Below are 15,505 nucleotides of genomic sequence, written 5' to 3'. Positions count from 1 at the left end.
TGTTATTATTGGTATTCACATAATTTGTATTGGTACTAACATATTCTGTATTGGTACTCCAAATTCTGTATTGGTACTCACTTGTGTCCAATATGGACACAAGTCTTGTGACAAAGACTTCCTCCTGCAAATGTTAAAACCAGGAAATAGAGAAATACGACCAACAACAAAACCGCTCGTTTAGGCTGTTGGAAACGACTCAAGCCGGGTTTTAGTTTGTTCGAGACTTCGAGCTAAGTTACTAAGAAGGATTATAGAGTAATATTGTTCCGGCTAACTCGAGCTTAAACAAGCTTTTAAAACTTCTTATTTGAGCTTAGGGCTTGTTCGACACCATTTCCAGTTTTCAGTTTTCTGTTTTACAAAAACAGACAACTGATTTCATTTTTGGCTTTTTTCCCCTTCAAACTGTTTTAGTTTTTGTTTTCAAATAACTAAAACCTTATTACTCTTACGTAATATCTAGGCCCAAGCTTCAACTCTTGAAGATATTATTATTTTATTTTTATTATTATTATTATTTTATTATTATTATTATTATTATTATTATTATTATTATTATTATTATTATTATTATAAATCAAATGCCAACAAAGTCAAATATTTTACAAATAGTTAGTGGGAAGCCGAGATACAATCTGGGCCCCCACTCCCCTGGCTATAGCAAAGCCTATCCTAGTGAAAATATGAGCAGCAGCACGAGCCCCAATGTCCTGTGTCCTGGAAAACTTCTGAATCCGCTTCAGCAACGCAACAGCATCCTTATCCAGCTCCCCCAAAGAAGAGAAAGGGAACGGAAGAAACCCATAACCAATGGCCCTGCAACGTGCTTCGTACTTGACCCGTTTCCGAATAGCCGCATCAGTCACAACCCGGCCCGGAGCAAAGCCAGACAACCCAGATTGTGTCAAAGGAGATGATCCCGTCAAGTCAACAAACACATCACAGCCCCGGTCCCAAGAGTAGAGCAACACGTCTGCTGGTCGGAGAGCTCCATCGTTCCCTCCAGGTAGACCAATATCAACCTCTTTCCGTGCCGGAATCCCAGAGCGATAACAAACATCAACAAGGGTATCCCGAACCACATTATGTCGATGCTTAATACCCACGATGCCAGCACATGACACCGCATGATCACCAAAGATGTCTCCCGCAAAGACCCTGGAACAAGCAGAACATGGCGCCGTAACAGAGAACAAAGGAACCCCCAACCGGTAACACAACACACATCGGTAAGCCTTAGCATTCATCGCCTTAGCATTGACTTATTATTATTATTATTATTATAATTATTGATGTCGTCTTACCCATTTCAACATTGATGATACTAATATTTTATTGCTAAGTCAATTTGTATAATCCTCTAATAGTTGATTGCATCAAAAAAATACTAATAGTTGATGGGTATAATTAATTCCATAACGTCGTAACATAATTGTAGTGACAAAACTACAAAAGTAATACAACCAAAAAAATATTACCAAAAAAAAATATTAAATATGATATACCGTTATTCTACTTTAATTGAGAGATTTGTCTTTCGCACAATCGTTTTGCTAAACGATCTCAAAACTCCGACAGTCTACGAAGTTCACTTTGACTAATACCAGGACGCACTAATTCTTCAGATCCATTGGATATTCCATCATCTTCAAGTTCAACATTTTCATCTCCATAATATAATGTATGAACAAGGGATCTACATCCTTGCACATCTTCAAGCTGGTTTAGTAAGGGTGGTTGTTGGTCTATTTCCCTTTTTCACTTAGGATTCAATATTTTCATTCCACCCCAACTCCTCCAATAGCATCAATCTCAACAACATCATCTTCGCACTTAACCTCATTGATTGGAATTGACATCTATCAAATTATCAAAAATATATGATATAAGAATTTGGCATATACGGAGAAACATACTAAAACAATAACTAGACCAAGTAAGTCAACTAGAACCTAACAAATACAATCAAGTTGAACAACAAACACAACCAGAAAACCCATCAATTTTGAACACTCTACAAAGAAAGTCCAACCAAAACATAACAAATACAATCACATATTCAAAAAGAAAATTTGGATTAACAATTTTTTATTGGAAGAAAGATTTAACTTAAAAAATGATGAGGATGATAGAATCCCAAAATGACTTCAAAAAAGCAAAAGAAAAGTAATGTACTATCACAGTTTATAAATCTTTGCATATTTTCAACGAATATACTTCTATAATTTGTTCGCTGCATGAGCTTCACTTCAGTTTAGTGACATACCAATAATTGGAAGAATAAAAGCCAATCGTACAACTTTGAAGGTAGACTAACAATCACATGAATGCTCTGAAAAATATACTGAAGTAACAAGCATATTTGTATATCTACTTGTTTGTATTATAAGGAAAGACTTAAAGCAGAAGTAACGAGCTTCTAAGGATACTAAATTCACCTAATCAGTTTCAGTCCCATTAGTGGTTCTTCCTCTACTAGGGATAGTGGCCTTGAACCACTGTTGTACTAATGAATTACTAAAACAGAAGTATTCATTGAGCCTCCTGAGAGATAAAGAACCCCCCAATTGGACCTAATTCAGGAAATTCAGTCTTCATATTAAGATTGAAAGTAGCTGAGAAGCCTGTACTCCTAGGCTTAACATATACCTTAAAAGTGTAATTTATCAGCCAATTCAGTGGAGTAAAGTGCTGGTGTTATAAATGATTCCAGTGAATGTTTTTGGCGTTATTATTAGCCATTATTGTACAATTTTAAAAAACACAAAGACACCATACAACTGTACCAGTAACCCAACTTGTGAAACCCAAAATCATTAGGATTCCCTTCTTCATCTCTACAACTCAAACTTGTGAAACCGGACTCATAAAACTCAATTGACTTTAACCCAATTCATTAACGACAATTATACAAAATTCCTCAAATTTAGACAAAATTCAGATGAACACAGACGATTTTAGATGGACGTGGACGAATTGTCAATTGAAAAAAGATTAGAGATGGATATACAGACAACTGAGACAACCTATGATGTACGAACTCGAATTATAAAAAAGAATCAGTTCAAATGGACAAAAAAGTGAAACAATAGAAGGAGGAGAAGAAGAAGAAGAAGAAGATAAGTATAAAAGAAAAGAAAAGGAAGAATACCTTGAACTTGAACAGGATACCAGGGACGGAGATGGAGAATGGAGAGAGAGAACGTATTGTGTGTGGGCGAAAAGTAAAAACGGAACTTCTAAAACCACTTTTAGTGGTTTTGGGTTTACCGCTTTTGTTTTCTAAAAGAGCCTTAAAATTTGTTTTATGCAACGTAATATCCGAACAAGGCCGTTTTGATTTTTCTGATTAAAAAATGAAAAAACAGGAAACGAAAGCGTCGCCGAACGCACCCTTAGCTTGTTAAGAGTTAGGTTTGTTTGAGTTTTGTTCACGAACGTGCTCGTTTACTCGAGATTAAGTTCAAGCGTGAGCGAGCTTAAATCGAACATTAAAATTAAAATTAAGAGGTGGCTTAATACCTTAAAACCAAAAAATTTATACATGTTATGAAATATTATGTGGATGCTCATTATATCGCTTGTATCCTTCCAGAATATTCTAGATTTTAGGGTTTATTGTTCTGTAAGGAAACCTTATTCAATTGTATATATATATACCTCATTGTTCATGGAATAATATACACGGTTGTTCTCTCCCAATTTCTCCTCCCTTATCTCTGTATTTCACAACACGTTATCAGCATCATCGTTAAAAAACGGAAGATAAGATAACAATGAGATTTACAAACGCCGAACAAAAGGAATCATCCACTCTAATGTAAGTTTGATGCAGGATACTTAGATCACTGCCATTGATCTTCAATATGAAGATCTAATTGGATAGAATAGACTGATTACAAGAAGAAGGAAAGAATGAGATTTAGACAGAAGAGAAGGTAGAAGAATTAGGGAGAGATTAAGAGAGAAGATAAGAATGAGATTGTAATATTCATTGATTAATTTTAATGATCCTAACATACATTTATACTAATGCTAGCTTGATCACTAAGCTATTGTTACAACTGAATTCTGTTACAGAATTTTGGCGCCATTTGTAACTAATTCTCAAATTCTCAACAGAAAGTCAAAGGGTTGACTTTCCCTTATTAGCTCATATAAGCAAGCTTCCCTTAACATTCCTCCCCCCTTAAAAACCTTGACCCCAAGGTTAAGGAATGACAAAAATAGGATACTTAGACTGGAATGAGGCAGTTGCTTCCCAAGTAGCATCATGTAACTCAGAACTCTCCCAATGAACCAAAAACCGCGCTTGATTTGTGTTTTGAAACTTCATAGTCCTCTGATCAAGTATAGCCAGAGGAACCAAAGCAGCAGATGAATGTTTTCCTTGTAACCACTGTGGAATATGGGTAGCAACAGGTAATGTGCCATGAAAAAGCTTGAGTTGTGATACATGAAATACATCATGTATTTTGGAAGATTCTAGCAATTGTAACTTGTAAGCAACCTGTCCAATGACAGCAGAAACTTGGAAGGGGCCATAAAATTTAGGAGAAAGCTTTTGATTCTGTATTTGCTGAATTGTGTATTGCCTATAAGGCTGCAACTTAAGCCAGACCCAATCACCCACTTGAAATGATCTTTCAGATCTACCCTTGTCAGCTTGTTGTTTCATCCTAGATTGAGATCTTAAGAGGTGAAACTTGAGTAAATTAATCATGTCTTCTCTTCTTTGCAAGCTCCTATCCACCTCATCAACACTGGATTCCCCAGGTAGATATAGCAAGTGCAAGGGTGGAGGTTGTCCATACACAATCTCATATATATGGAGATAACTGAGTGGTAGAATGGAAATGGGTGTTGTAACACCATTCAGCCACTGGCAGCCATGCATTCCAATCTTTAGGAGTATCAATGCACATGCACCTAAGATAGGTTTCAATACACCTATTGACCACTTCAATTTGGCCATCTATTTGTGGATGATAAGCAGGTGAGAGCAAAAATTCAGTGCCATGGAGACTAAATAATCCCTTCCAAAACTGACTAAGAAACACAGAATCTCTGTCACTTACTATACTCCTTGGCCACCCATGGAGTTTGAACACATGGTCTAAATATGCTTGAGCCACTTGGATTGCAGAGTAAGGGTGAGACAATGCTATAAAATGTGCATACTTACTGAACCTGTCAACCACCACAAAGATAACATCTTTGCCCACAGATTTAGGCAAGCCAGTGATAAAGTCCATGGAAACATCAATCCATACTGCATCGGGAATTGGTAAAGGTTGTAGCAAACCAGGGCTGGCAGCTGTATCATACTTTGAATCTTGACAAACTTTGCATTGCCTAACAAACAATCAAACATCAGTAGTTAATCCTTTCCAATAAAACAGATTATGTACCCTTTTGGTAGTTAATTCTCTGCCAGAATGACCACTCTCAGGTGAAGAATGCAACCAAGTGATCACCTTAGTTTTCAATACATGATCAGATCCCACTACTAACTTACCCTTTCTCCTTAACAATCCATCTTGCCAAGTATAACTGTCAACTGATTCTGCATTCTGTAATCTGGTGATAATACTCATGAGATGATCATCCAATATGTAACTAGATTTGATTAGAGAAGTGAGGTCAGACTGTACAACTGAAATAGCCAAACACAGAATAGAAGCTCCTTGCACCCTAGACAAAGAATCAGCAGCCAAAATTTCTTTTCCATCTTTGTACTGTATGTCATAATCAAATCCCATAAGTTTTGACAACCAAAACTGCTGAAAAGGAGTAGATACCTTTTGTTGTAAAAGCCACTTAAGACTCTTCTGATCTGTCCTTATGGTGAAATGGGAACTCATAAGATATTGCTCCCATTCCTGAACTGCAAAGACAATAGCCAATAGTTCCTTCTCATACACAGATAACCTTTGCCATTTAGGTCCAAGAGTTCTGCTAATATAGGCCAAAGGATGATTCTCCTGCATTAATACAGCTCCAATTCCAGTTTTAGATGCATTAGTCTCTACAACAAAACCCTTAGAAAAATCTGGCACATCTAATACAAGAGCAGTTACCAGGGCTTGCTTCAAAGATCTAAAGGCAGAATGAGCTGCATCAGTCCAATCAAAGGCCCCCCTTTCCAATTAATATATCAGTTAAGGGTTTACTAATTAAGGAATAATGCTTGACAAATTTCCTGTAATACCTTGCCAAACCAAGGAAACTTCTTAATTCTTTAACTGATTTAGGCACAGGCCAACTCTCAACTGCAGCAATTTTATTTGGATCTGTTTCCACTCCTTTGGCAGAAATGAAGTGACCTAAGTATTCCACCTTGTCCATAGCAAAGCTACACTTGCTGGCTTTAGCAAACATCTTATGCAACCTCATTAGTTCAAAAACTTGTTTCAAATGTGTCAATTGTTCAGTTTGAGTTCTACTGTAGACTAAGATATCATCAAAGAAAACTAAAATACACTTCCTCAATAAGGGTTTAAACACACTATACATCCAACTTTGAAAAGAAGCTGGTGCATTAGTCAAGCCAAATGGCATTACCAGGAACTCAAAATGCCCTGAGTGTGTTTTGAAAGCAGTTTTATAAACATCTTGATCATGCACCCTTAACTGGTGATAGCCAGCTCTCAAATCCAACTTACTAAACACAGATGCACCTGCCAGTTCATCAATAAGCTCATCTATTACTGGTATTGGAAATTTGTTCTTGATAGTCCTATTATTTAACTCCCTGTAGTCCACACAAAGCCTCCATGTGCCATTTTCTTGCCTACCAAGACAACAGGAGAAGCAAAAGGGCTAGAGCTGTTTTGGATCACCCCCCTTTCCAGCATATCTTGAATTGATTGCTCTATAACATCTCTTTGCTTCAGTGGATACCTGTAGGGTCGAATGTTGACTGGTCTAGCATTTGGTTCTAATGGGATGTTGTGATCAAACACATCCCTATGAGGTGGAAATTCATCTGGATCAGCAAAAATGTCCTTAAATTGCTCTTTCAACTCTTCTAGTGCAGTAGAAGTTTGCTGTAAACTGGCTTTAGTTGAGACAGATACAAAATTAACATCTTTCACTTGGAGAAGGCACAACCGAACTGCACTATTGATCAATCTAGCAGAAGGTGCTCCTTCTACTACCTTCAATTTCTATGGATGGATTCCCTTCAGAACAAAATGACAATCACCAAGTCTGAACTCCATCAATTAAGCTTTGAAATCCCAACAGATGGGTCCTAAAGTAGCCAACCTTTGCACTCCTAACACCATGTCACAACCCCCTAATATGATCAACATCATGTCTGCAGTGAATGTTTTACCTTGCATTTCCCAAGTAAAACCTTTACACACATACTGGCAAGCTAAATGGTTGCCATCGGCAACTGTAACTGCTTGGGAAGGTATGGATTCAATCATGCACCCCATTTTCTTGGCTAAATCAAGGTCTAAGAAATTGTGTGTACTACCAGAATCTATTAAGGCATGAAACACCTTGCTCTGCCTGTGTCCCTTAACTCTCATGGTCTGAAAATTCTGATTACCAGACAATGCATTGAGGGAAAGAATTGGTTCAGTTACTCCAGTATCATCCAAGTCATCATGCTCTTCTTCACTAGTATCTGAACTCTTATCTTCATTACTATTGGAAATCTCTACAGTAAACAGTTGTGGTTCTTTGAACTGACACTTGTGAGACCTATCATAAGGTGCATCACAGTAGTAACAAATCCCTTTAGCTATTTTGTCATCCCTCAGCTCACATCTGCTGGGATATGCCTAAAATTCTTGGCATATCTTGGGTTATATTTGGCCAGTGAAGTTGGTTTTGTGTTTGGGGTGGGTAACAAAGCAGGTAGGTTGGAATTTGTGGGTTTATTTCTGTTTAGTGGAATGGCTTGTATAGCTTTCTGAGAAGAATAAGTGGATCTTGGGGTATACAGTTTCTGTGAGAAGGCTGCAGTTTGCTCTACTTGTAATCTAGCAAACTCTACTGCTTTAGCAATAGTAGTAGGCTTAAATGCTTTGACAAAAGGTTTTACTATAGCATTTAATTTAGACCCCCCAATGAAACTCTCTAACACAAAATCCCCAGGCAAGTCATGGTGTATATTCATAACATCAGATTTCAAATCTTCAAAATTATCCAAATATGCTTTTATTGTGTCAGTCTGTTGCAGTTTGTTAAATTGTTCAACAGTGTTGGACCCTATCACATCCTTAAACCTAGCAGATAAATCAAGAAAAATTTCCCCCCAATCCACATTTCTTTTCACAGAAAGGTAGCTTGTAACCCACTTTTCAGCTTTGTCTACCATATTCAAGGAAGCCAAGTCTACTTTGTGTTCATCACTAACATTACACAATCTAAAATATCTACTGCATTTCTTAATCCACACTCTACTGTTGGTGCCATCAAACTTTGGAAATGAAATTTTAGGATTATAACCAAAGGTTTTAGTAGAATTGCCCTCTTTTGATGTTGGATGTCTGCTGGTGTCAGTACTGGAATCCTTCATCTGATTCCTCATTTCCAACAATACTGTCATCAAGCCATCAATCTTTTTTGATTGATCTTCAATTTGAGCAGATTGGCTCTCCACCCTTTGAGCTTGTTCACGCATTTTCTCCTCCAATTGCTTCAAGTGTTCCTCCATTGCTCTTCTTGTTGCTGGAGCCAGGATTTTGATTCTTCAAACCCAACTTTAATTTCAAGAACGGCAGACTTCCAAGATCTTCTTGAAGATTACAGAAATTGATTTCAAATTGATCGAGTAATCAACCTGGCTCTGATACCAATGATGCAGGATACTTAGTGTAGGGGAATACAGTTAAACATAATAACATGTGCGGAACAATCCCCAAAGCCAGGAAACATGTATAAAGCACAGATTAAGCATACTTACATTCGAAGCGTGTTTTCCACAATAATCCATCAACGAACACGAACAAAGAACTCCAATTGTCGTTCCTCTACTTGGTTCACCGACACGATCAGACCCGTCTTGATAATCGTAGCTTAGACAATTAATCAAGATACTTTGCCTTTTGGGAAGAACTCACTTTGGAGGCACAGAGAGAATTAGGGTTCTCTGTGTCTCTAGGGTTTTGAGTAATCTGAATTGTGATTGCAGTAAGTTGGAAATTAGGTCATAAGGTTATTTTCATAACCTTACTAACTGACCAAGCCATAAGGCAAGGCCGGCTAGCAAGCCCGCGCAGCATCACACGGACACGCACAACGAGCTGGGCCGTGGGCCGCGCTGCTGCTGTTGTGTCGTGGTCTTGGCCCGCGCGCGCACACAGCTGCTCGGCCATGGGCCAGCGCTGTTGTGTCGCCTTGCTTGCTTGCCTAGCGCGCGCGCCCATGGGCCTTGAGTGCTTCGTGCACTCGGCTCGTGGGCCGCTCCTCGTATCCGCGTTTAATATATTTCCGATATATTATTTATCGTTTCGCATACGACGAATCACCGTCGTACGATACTATTTATTCGTTTCGCCTAGCTTACGAATATTCGCGATACGATATACGATTCCGATGCAAGGTCGTATCGTATAATACGTTTCCAACTTAAATCCCAAAAAGCTATTAAATGAATTTCCGATTCATTTAATCCGGTGATCTGTTACGTGTCATTGGTGTGACCTTGTAGGTTCAGTCAAGAGTAAGTTGTGAGTTCAATATCCATTAGAACTCACTGATCGGAAGCATTGCTCCAGCTAGCTGTTCCGATCACTTGATCTCACTGAATTAATTGTTCGCAATTAATCTGAACCTTGGTATTAGACTTAATGCACCTTGGGTGAAGGACATATTTCCTTCGATCTCCCACTTGTCATTCAGACAAGTGTGCATCCACATTCCTTTGTCGCTTAGTGTTACTTACTGAACATAAGGTAAGATCCAAGCCATCCTTATTAGGTCCAGAAGTGTTTCTCGGATTACAGAGTTCAACTGTCAAACTTTTGCAGAAGGTTAAGCCTAACCATACTGAGCACGACCATGCATTTTACAGTATCTAACTCTCCGAGAGGCCTTGTTACACAACCACACCATATCCTATCAAAGATAGGAGGACAATCCATTCTTGCAATCTATGAACACTCACTTTGATTCATAGTACGCCCAATAACTGCTTTTATAGCCTCCTTTTACGGTGCGACGTTTAGCTAGTATCAAAGCAAACTAATTCTCAAACGAGCAGACATAATCGCTCATGTTCTGAGGAACAGTTTCTAATCACCATTAATGAGAACTAACTATGACATGACTTTAATCTCTTAAAGCGTTCTCATGGTCAATCCGATACAAGAACCAATAAGTATCTATGCAAAAGATTCTGACATCCAGTCACTCTAGTTCAAGAAACAGAACTAAGTAATCTACTTGCAATCTAATCTTCATTAGTCATTGGTCGTCCACCTTTTAATGACCTGGATTAGGGATCCTTTGTGACTTCAATATTCAAGTTCACTTATGGGTGTTTCTTTGCCAAAGAATCCATCTTGACATCCCATTTGAATGATTTGAATCACATGCACTTATCATTTAATTCTAAACTACAATTAAATGAATATGAAATAATAAATTTCATAAATATGAAATGGTTAAACCAATTGTTTTAAACATAGATCTAACAGATGTTCTAAAACAATACTTAGAAAATCAAAGCCATTCTCCAACATGCTTGATTCCCATGGTTGCTACATGTGCGTTGTGTTTCACTTGTGGCAACGGTTTAGTCAATGGATCCGCGACGTTGTCGTCAGTTCCAACCTTGCAAATCTCGATTTCCTTTCTTTCAACGATCTCTCGAAGTATATGAAATCGCCGCAGTACGTGCTTGGACTTCTGGTGGCTCCTAGGCTCCTTTGCCTGGGCAATGGCTCCGCTATGGTCACAATACAAAGCCACTGGTCCTTTAATGGAGGGGACAACACCAAGTTCTTCGATGAACTTCCGAATCCAAACAGCTTCCTTTGCTGCTTCTGAGGCAACAATGTACTCGGCTTCAGTTGTAGAATCCGCAATAGTGCTTTGCTTAGCACTTTTCCAGCTTACTGCTCCGCCGTTGAGGCAGAACACAAACCCAGACTGTGATCTGAAATCATCTCTGTCGGTTTGAAAGCTTGCGTCCGTATAGCCCTTAACAATCAACTCATCTGTACCACCATAAACCAGAAACTGATCCTTGGTCCTTTTTCAGGTACTTTAGGATGTTCTTGGCAGCAGTCCAATGCGCCTCACCTGGTTCTGACTGGTACCTGCTCGTTGCACTGAGTGCGAACGAAACATCCGGCCTTGTACAAATCATAGCATACATGATGGATCCAATAGCCGAAGCGTATGGAATTCCACTCATCTCTCTACGTTCATCAGATGTTTTGGGACACTGATTCTTGCTTAGATATATGCCATGTGACATGGGTAGATGGCCTCTCTTGGCTTCCATCATATTGAACCTAGCTAGCACTTTGTCAATGTAAGTGCTTTGGCTTAGTCCAATCATCCTTTTAGATCTATCCCTATAGATCTTGATGCCCAATATGTACTGTGCCTCTCCTAAGTCCTTCATTGAGAAACACTTCCCGAGCCAAGTCTTTACAGACTCCAACATAGGAATGTCGTTTCCAATAAGCAGTATGTCGTCAACATACAAGACTAGGAATGCAATTTTACTCCCACTGACCTTCTTGTATACACAAGATTCGTCCTGATTCTTGATGAAGCCAAACTTATTGACTGCTTCATCAAATCGTTTATTCCAACTCCTTGATGCCTGCTTTAGTCCGTAGATGGACTTCTTAAGCTTGCATACCTTTCCTTGGTTCTTTTGATCGACAAAACCCTCCGGCTGTGTCATGAACACAGTCTCTTCAAGAACACCGTTCAAGAAGGCAATTTTGACATCCATTTGCCATATTTCATACTCATGAAAAGCGGCAATCGCAAGGATTATCCGAATAGACTTAAGCATCGCGACTGGAGCAAAGGTTTCATCGTAGTCAACGCCGTGAACTTGCCTGTAACCTTTTGTTACCAATCTAGCCTTGTATATGTATACAATTCCATCTTTGTCTTTCTTCAATTTGAAGACCCATTTGCATCCGATAGGTGTGAACCCATCCGGCAAATCAACCAAATCCCAGACTTGATTTTCAGACATGGAGTCTATTTCAGATTGCATGGCCTCTAACCATTTTGTGGAGCTTGGGCTCGTCATAGCTTGCTTGTAAGTCAAAGGTTCATCACTATCCAATATGAGAACGTCTAAGTTTTCAGTCAAGAGGACGCCTGTCCATCTGTCCGGCTGAAAAATAGTTCTATTTGACCTACGAGGGGCAACAATGTTTTGAGGAACTACTCCCACTGGCTCTTCTAAAGACCTTGGAGGTTCATCAACTTGAACTGCTTCTAAAGAGTTCTGAGTTCGTTGTTCGTCTCGAATCTCTTCGAGGTCTATTATTCTCCCACTTGTCAATTTGAAAATATGATTTCTTTCCAAAAAGACATCGTCACGAGCAACGAATACCTTGTTGTCTGCCTTGTTGTAGAAGTAATACCCCATAGTTTCCTTTGAATACCCAACGAAGAAACATTTATCAGATTTAGGTTGTAGCTTGTCCGAAATTAATCGCTTGACATATGCTTCGCAACCCCAAATCTTGAGAAAAGACAACTTTGGAAGTTTCCCAGTCCATAATTCGTATGGAGTCTTTTCAACAGCTTTTGACGGAGCACGATTCAGTGTGAGTGCTACAGTTTGCAACGCATGTCCCCAGAACTGTAAAGGAAGTTCGGCCTGACCCATCATTGACCTGACCATATCAAGTAAGGTCCTGTTTCTCCGTTCCGACACTCCATTCCATTGAGGTGTCCCCGGAGCAGTCAATTCAGAAAGAATACCGCATTCTTTTAGATGGTCATCAAACTCGTGGCTAAGATATTCACCTCCTCGATCCGATCTTAGAGCTTTGATTTTCTTGCCATGTTGATTCTCTACTTCATTTTGAAATTCTCGGAGTTTCTCAAACGATTCAGACTTGTGCTTCATTAAGTAAATATAGCCATATCTACTGAAGTCGTCCGTAAACGTTATGAAATAGCTGAACTCACCTCTAGCTTTCGTACTCATAAGCCCACGTACGTCCGTATGTATTAGCCCTAGTAGTTTGCTTGCTCTTTCTCCCACCTTTGAGAAAGGTTGCTTTGTCATTTTGCCAAGTAAACAAGATTCGCATTGATCAATCTTCTCTAAGTCGAATGATTCTAGAATTCCTTTCCGTTGAAGTAATTCATGCGCTTTATGTTTATATGGCCTAATCGACAATGCCACAGAAATGTGAGATTCGAATCACCAGTTTTAGCCTTTTTGCTATTTATGTTATAAATGTGTTTGCTCGTATCTAGCACATAAAGACCGTTTTCTTGTTGTGATGAACCATAAAACATTCCATTCAAAGCAAAAGAACAACTATTGTCTTTAAATTGAAAACTAAAACCTTTAGAATCCAAACTTGAAACGGAAATGATGTTTCTGGTGATACTAGGAACATAGTAACAGTTTTCTAGTTCCAAAACAAACCCACTAGGCAAAGAAATAAAATAAGATCCTACGGCTAATGCAGCAATCCGTGCTCCATTTCCCACGCGTAGATCCATCTCGCCTTTATCAAGCTTTCTACTTCTCCTTAGTCCCTGTGGATTGGAACATAAGTGTGAGCCACAACCAGTATCTAATACCCAAGAAGTAGAATTAGCAAGATTACAATGTATAACATACATACCTGAAGGAGAAGCAACGTTTCCGTCCTTCTTCTCTTCCTTTAGTTTGGGGCAATCTCGCTTGTAATGACCAATTTCATTACAATTGAAGCATTGCGATGTAGATGGAGAACGATCCTTCTTCATCTTCTTCTTGGATGGCGCCACTTGCCTTCCTGAAGTAGATGGAGATGCACCCTGGCTTTGGATCTTCCCCGGAACCTTTTTCTTGATTTTCTTACTCTTTACTTTTAGTGATGCTTGCTTATCACTTACAAAGTCCAATTCGTACTGATGAAGCAAGTAAATTAGTTCACTAAGAGTATTCTCCCTTTTCTTGGAAAAATAGAGTAGTTTGAATTTCTTATAACCAGGGTGAAGAGAATTCAAAAGTATTCCCGCAGCTGCAGAATCTGGGAATGGATCACTAAGTAACTCAAGCCGGTTGAGAAGCCCAACCATTTTCTTTGTATGAGTTCTGATTGGTGTCCGTTCTGTCATTTCAAGATCAATGACCCTTTCCCTTGCTTTTTGTCTTTCGACGTCAAAGCAACAACCCAGTGGTGCGTTAAGCTTTAGATCCTCAAATGAATTTACCAATTCAAAAACATTTTGGTCGACATGTTGACCACTATGTTGGAATCTACCACGACATATATCCCTAAGATGCCTTAGGAGTGCCCATGGCTCGTATGCAACGAACCTTGCACTCCAATCATTGGGGATAGAGCCAAGAATAAGATCCATCACTAGCGATACGTGGCTTGCCCACGTATAGTGCTTTTCCGGAGTCATATCCTTTGAGTAATAGCTGGGGATGGGATGGTCAACTACATATTCAATGTTGTTCCACCTGAGGACTTGCCGAAGCGTCCTCTCCCAATCAAGAAAGTTTGATAGGTTCAATTTTACATCCAGAATTTCAGTTACTTTGAGTTGTGTTTTGATTGCGACCATTTTGATTACTACAATCGAAAAGAATTTGCAATAAATAACCATTCATACAATTTAATAACTTTGAAATAAAAGCAAAAACATGCAATCATTAAAGCTATTAAAACATTTCATTCATGCAAAAAGCAAAAACATGGTCCGAAATGAATGAAACGATTCCAAGACCCCAAAAGTCCTAAATCCTTAAGCAGCTTTAGCATGTCTTAAGTAGTTTAAGATTTTAGGTAAGCAAAACCTATTGCTAGTAATCTTCAAATTACTCTTGGTTAATAAATTAATGCCATAATTTATCCCATTGCCACAACTTAATGCCATTGTTGTTTGAGTTGTAACCACAATCAACGTGCTCCTTTAGGACGCCTTACCACCTAAGTCAACTAAAATAGCACCTCGCTTTAGCGTAAACCTACTATCTTAGATCCCTAGATTTTTGTAAGTGTTGATTTGGAAGGCAATTTTAAAACTCAATATTACTTGGACCTAGTTGTTTCTATATTGGTTCGATTATTTAGTGAACTTAAAACTAATCGATTCATAGGAAACAACCTGTTCATGCAAAGCATACATACATTCATACATTCACGCATAATATATATATATTAAATTGCATAAATAATTGGTGATCTAGTATGGCCCAAAACTTCTTGTCTTGAAGCATCCAATCTTCATCACCTCCTTGTTAGCTTGGCATCGTCTTGAATCTTCGTTCAAATGCTAACTTAAAGTTCTAAACTAGAAATACTTAAAAATAATAAATTACATCAAA

The 15,505-nt window shown here is 38.7% G+C and overlaps 1 protein-coding gene across 1 annotated transcript; it reads right to left on the bottom strand.

The window, feature by feature from the left end:
* Positions 1-12: 12 nt before the first annotated feature.
* LOC130470501 (uncharacterized) lies at positions 13-3,304 on the bottom strand. Its single transcript, XM_056840731.1, has 2 exons — positions 3,155-3,304; positions 13-1,862 (listed from the first exon to the last, which is right to left on the bottom strand). Exon 2 carries the CDS (start codon positions 1,248-1,250, stop codon positions 606-608), a length of 645 nt encoding a protein of 214 aa, XP_056696709.1. The 5' UTR covers positions 1,251-1,862; positions 3,155-3,304; the 3' UTR covers positions 13-605.
* Between the last annotated feature and the right edge of the window lie 12,201 nt (positions 3,305-15,505).

Source organism: Spinacia oleracea, chromosome 3, assembly GCF_020520425.1.
Source record: "Spinacia oleracea cultivar Varoflay chromosome 3, BTI_SOV_V1, whole genome shotgun sequence".
NCBI classification, from domain to species: Eukaryota; Viridiplantae; Streptophyta; class Magnoliopsida; order Caryophyllales; family Amaranthaceae; genus Spinacia; species Spinacia oleracea.
The sequence above is the reverse complement of the archived record's forward strand: the minus strand, read 5'-3'. Positions and strand labels throughout refer to the sequence as shown.

Coding starts and splice junctions, on each gene's coding strand:
- LOC130470501 (XM_056840731.1), bottom strand. CDS start 1,250: ATGAATGCTAAGGCTTACCGATGTGTGTTGTGTTACCGGTTGGGGGTT.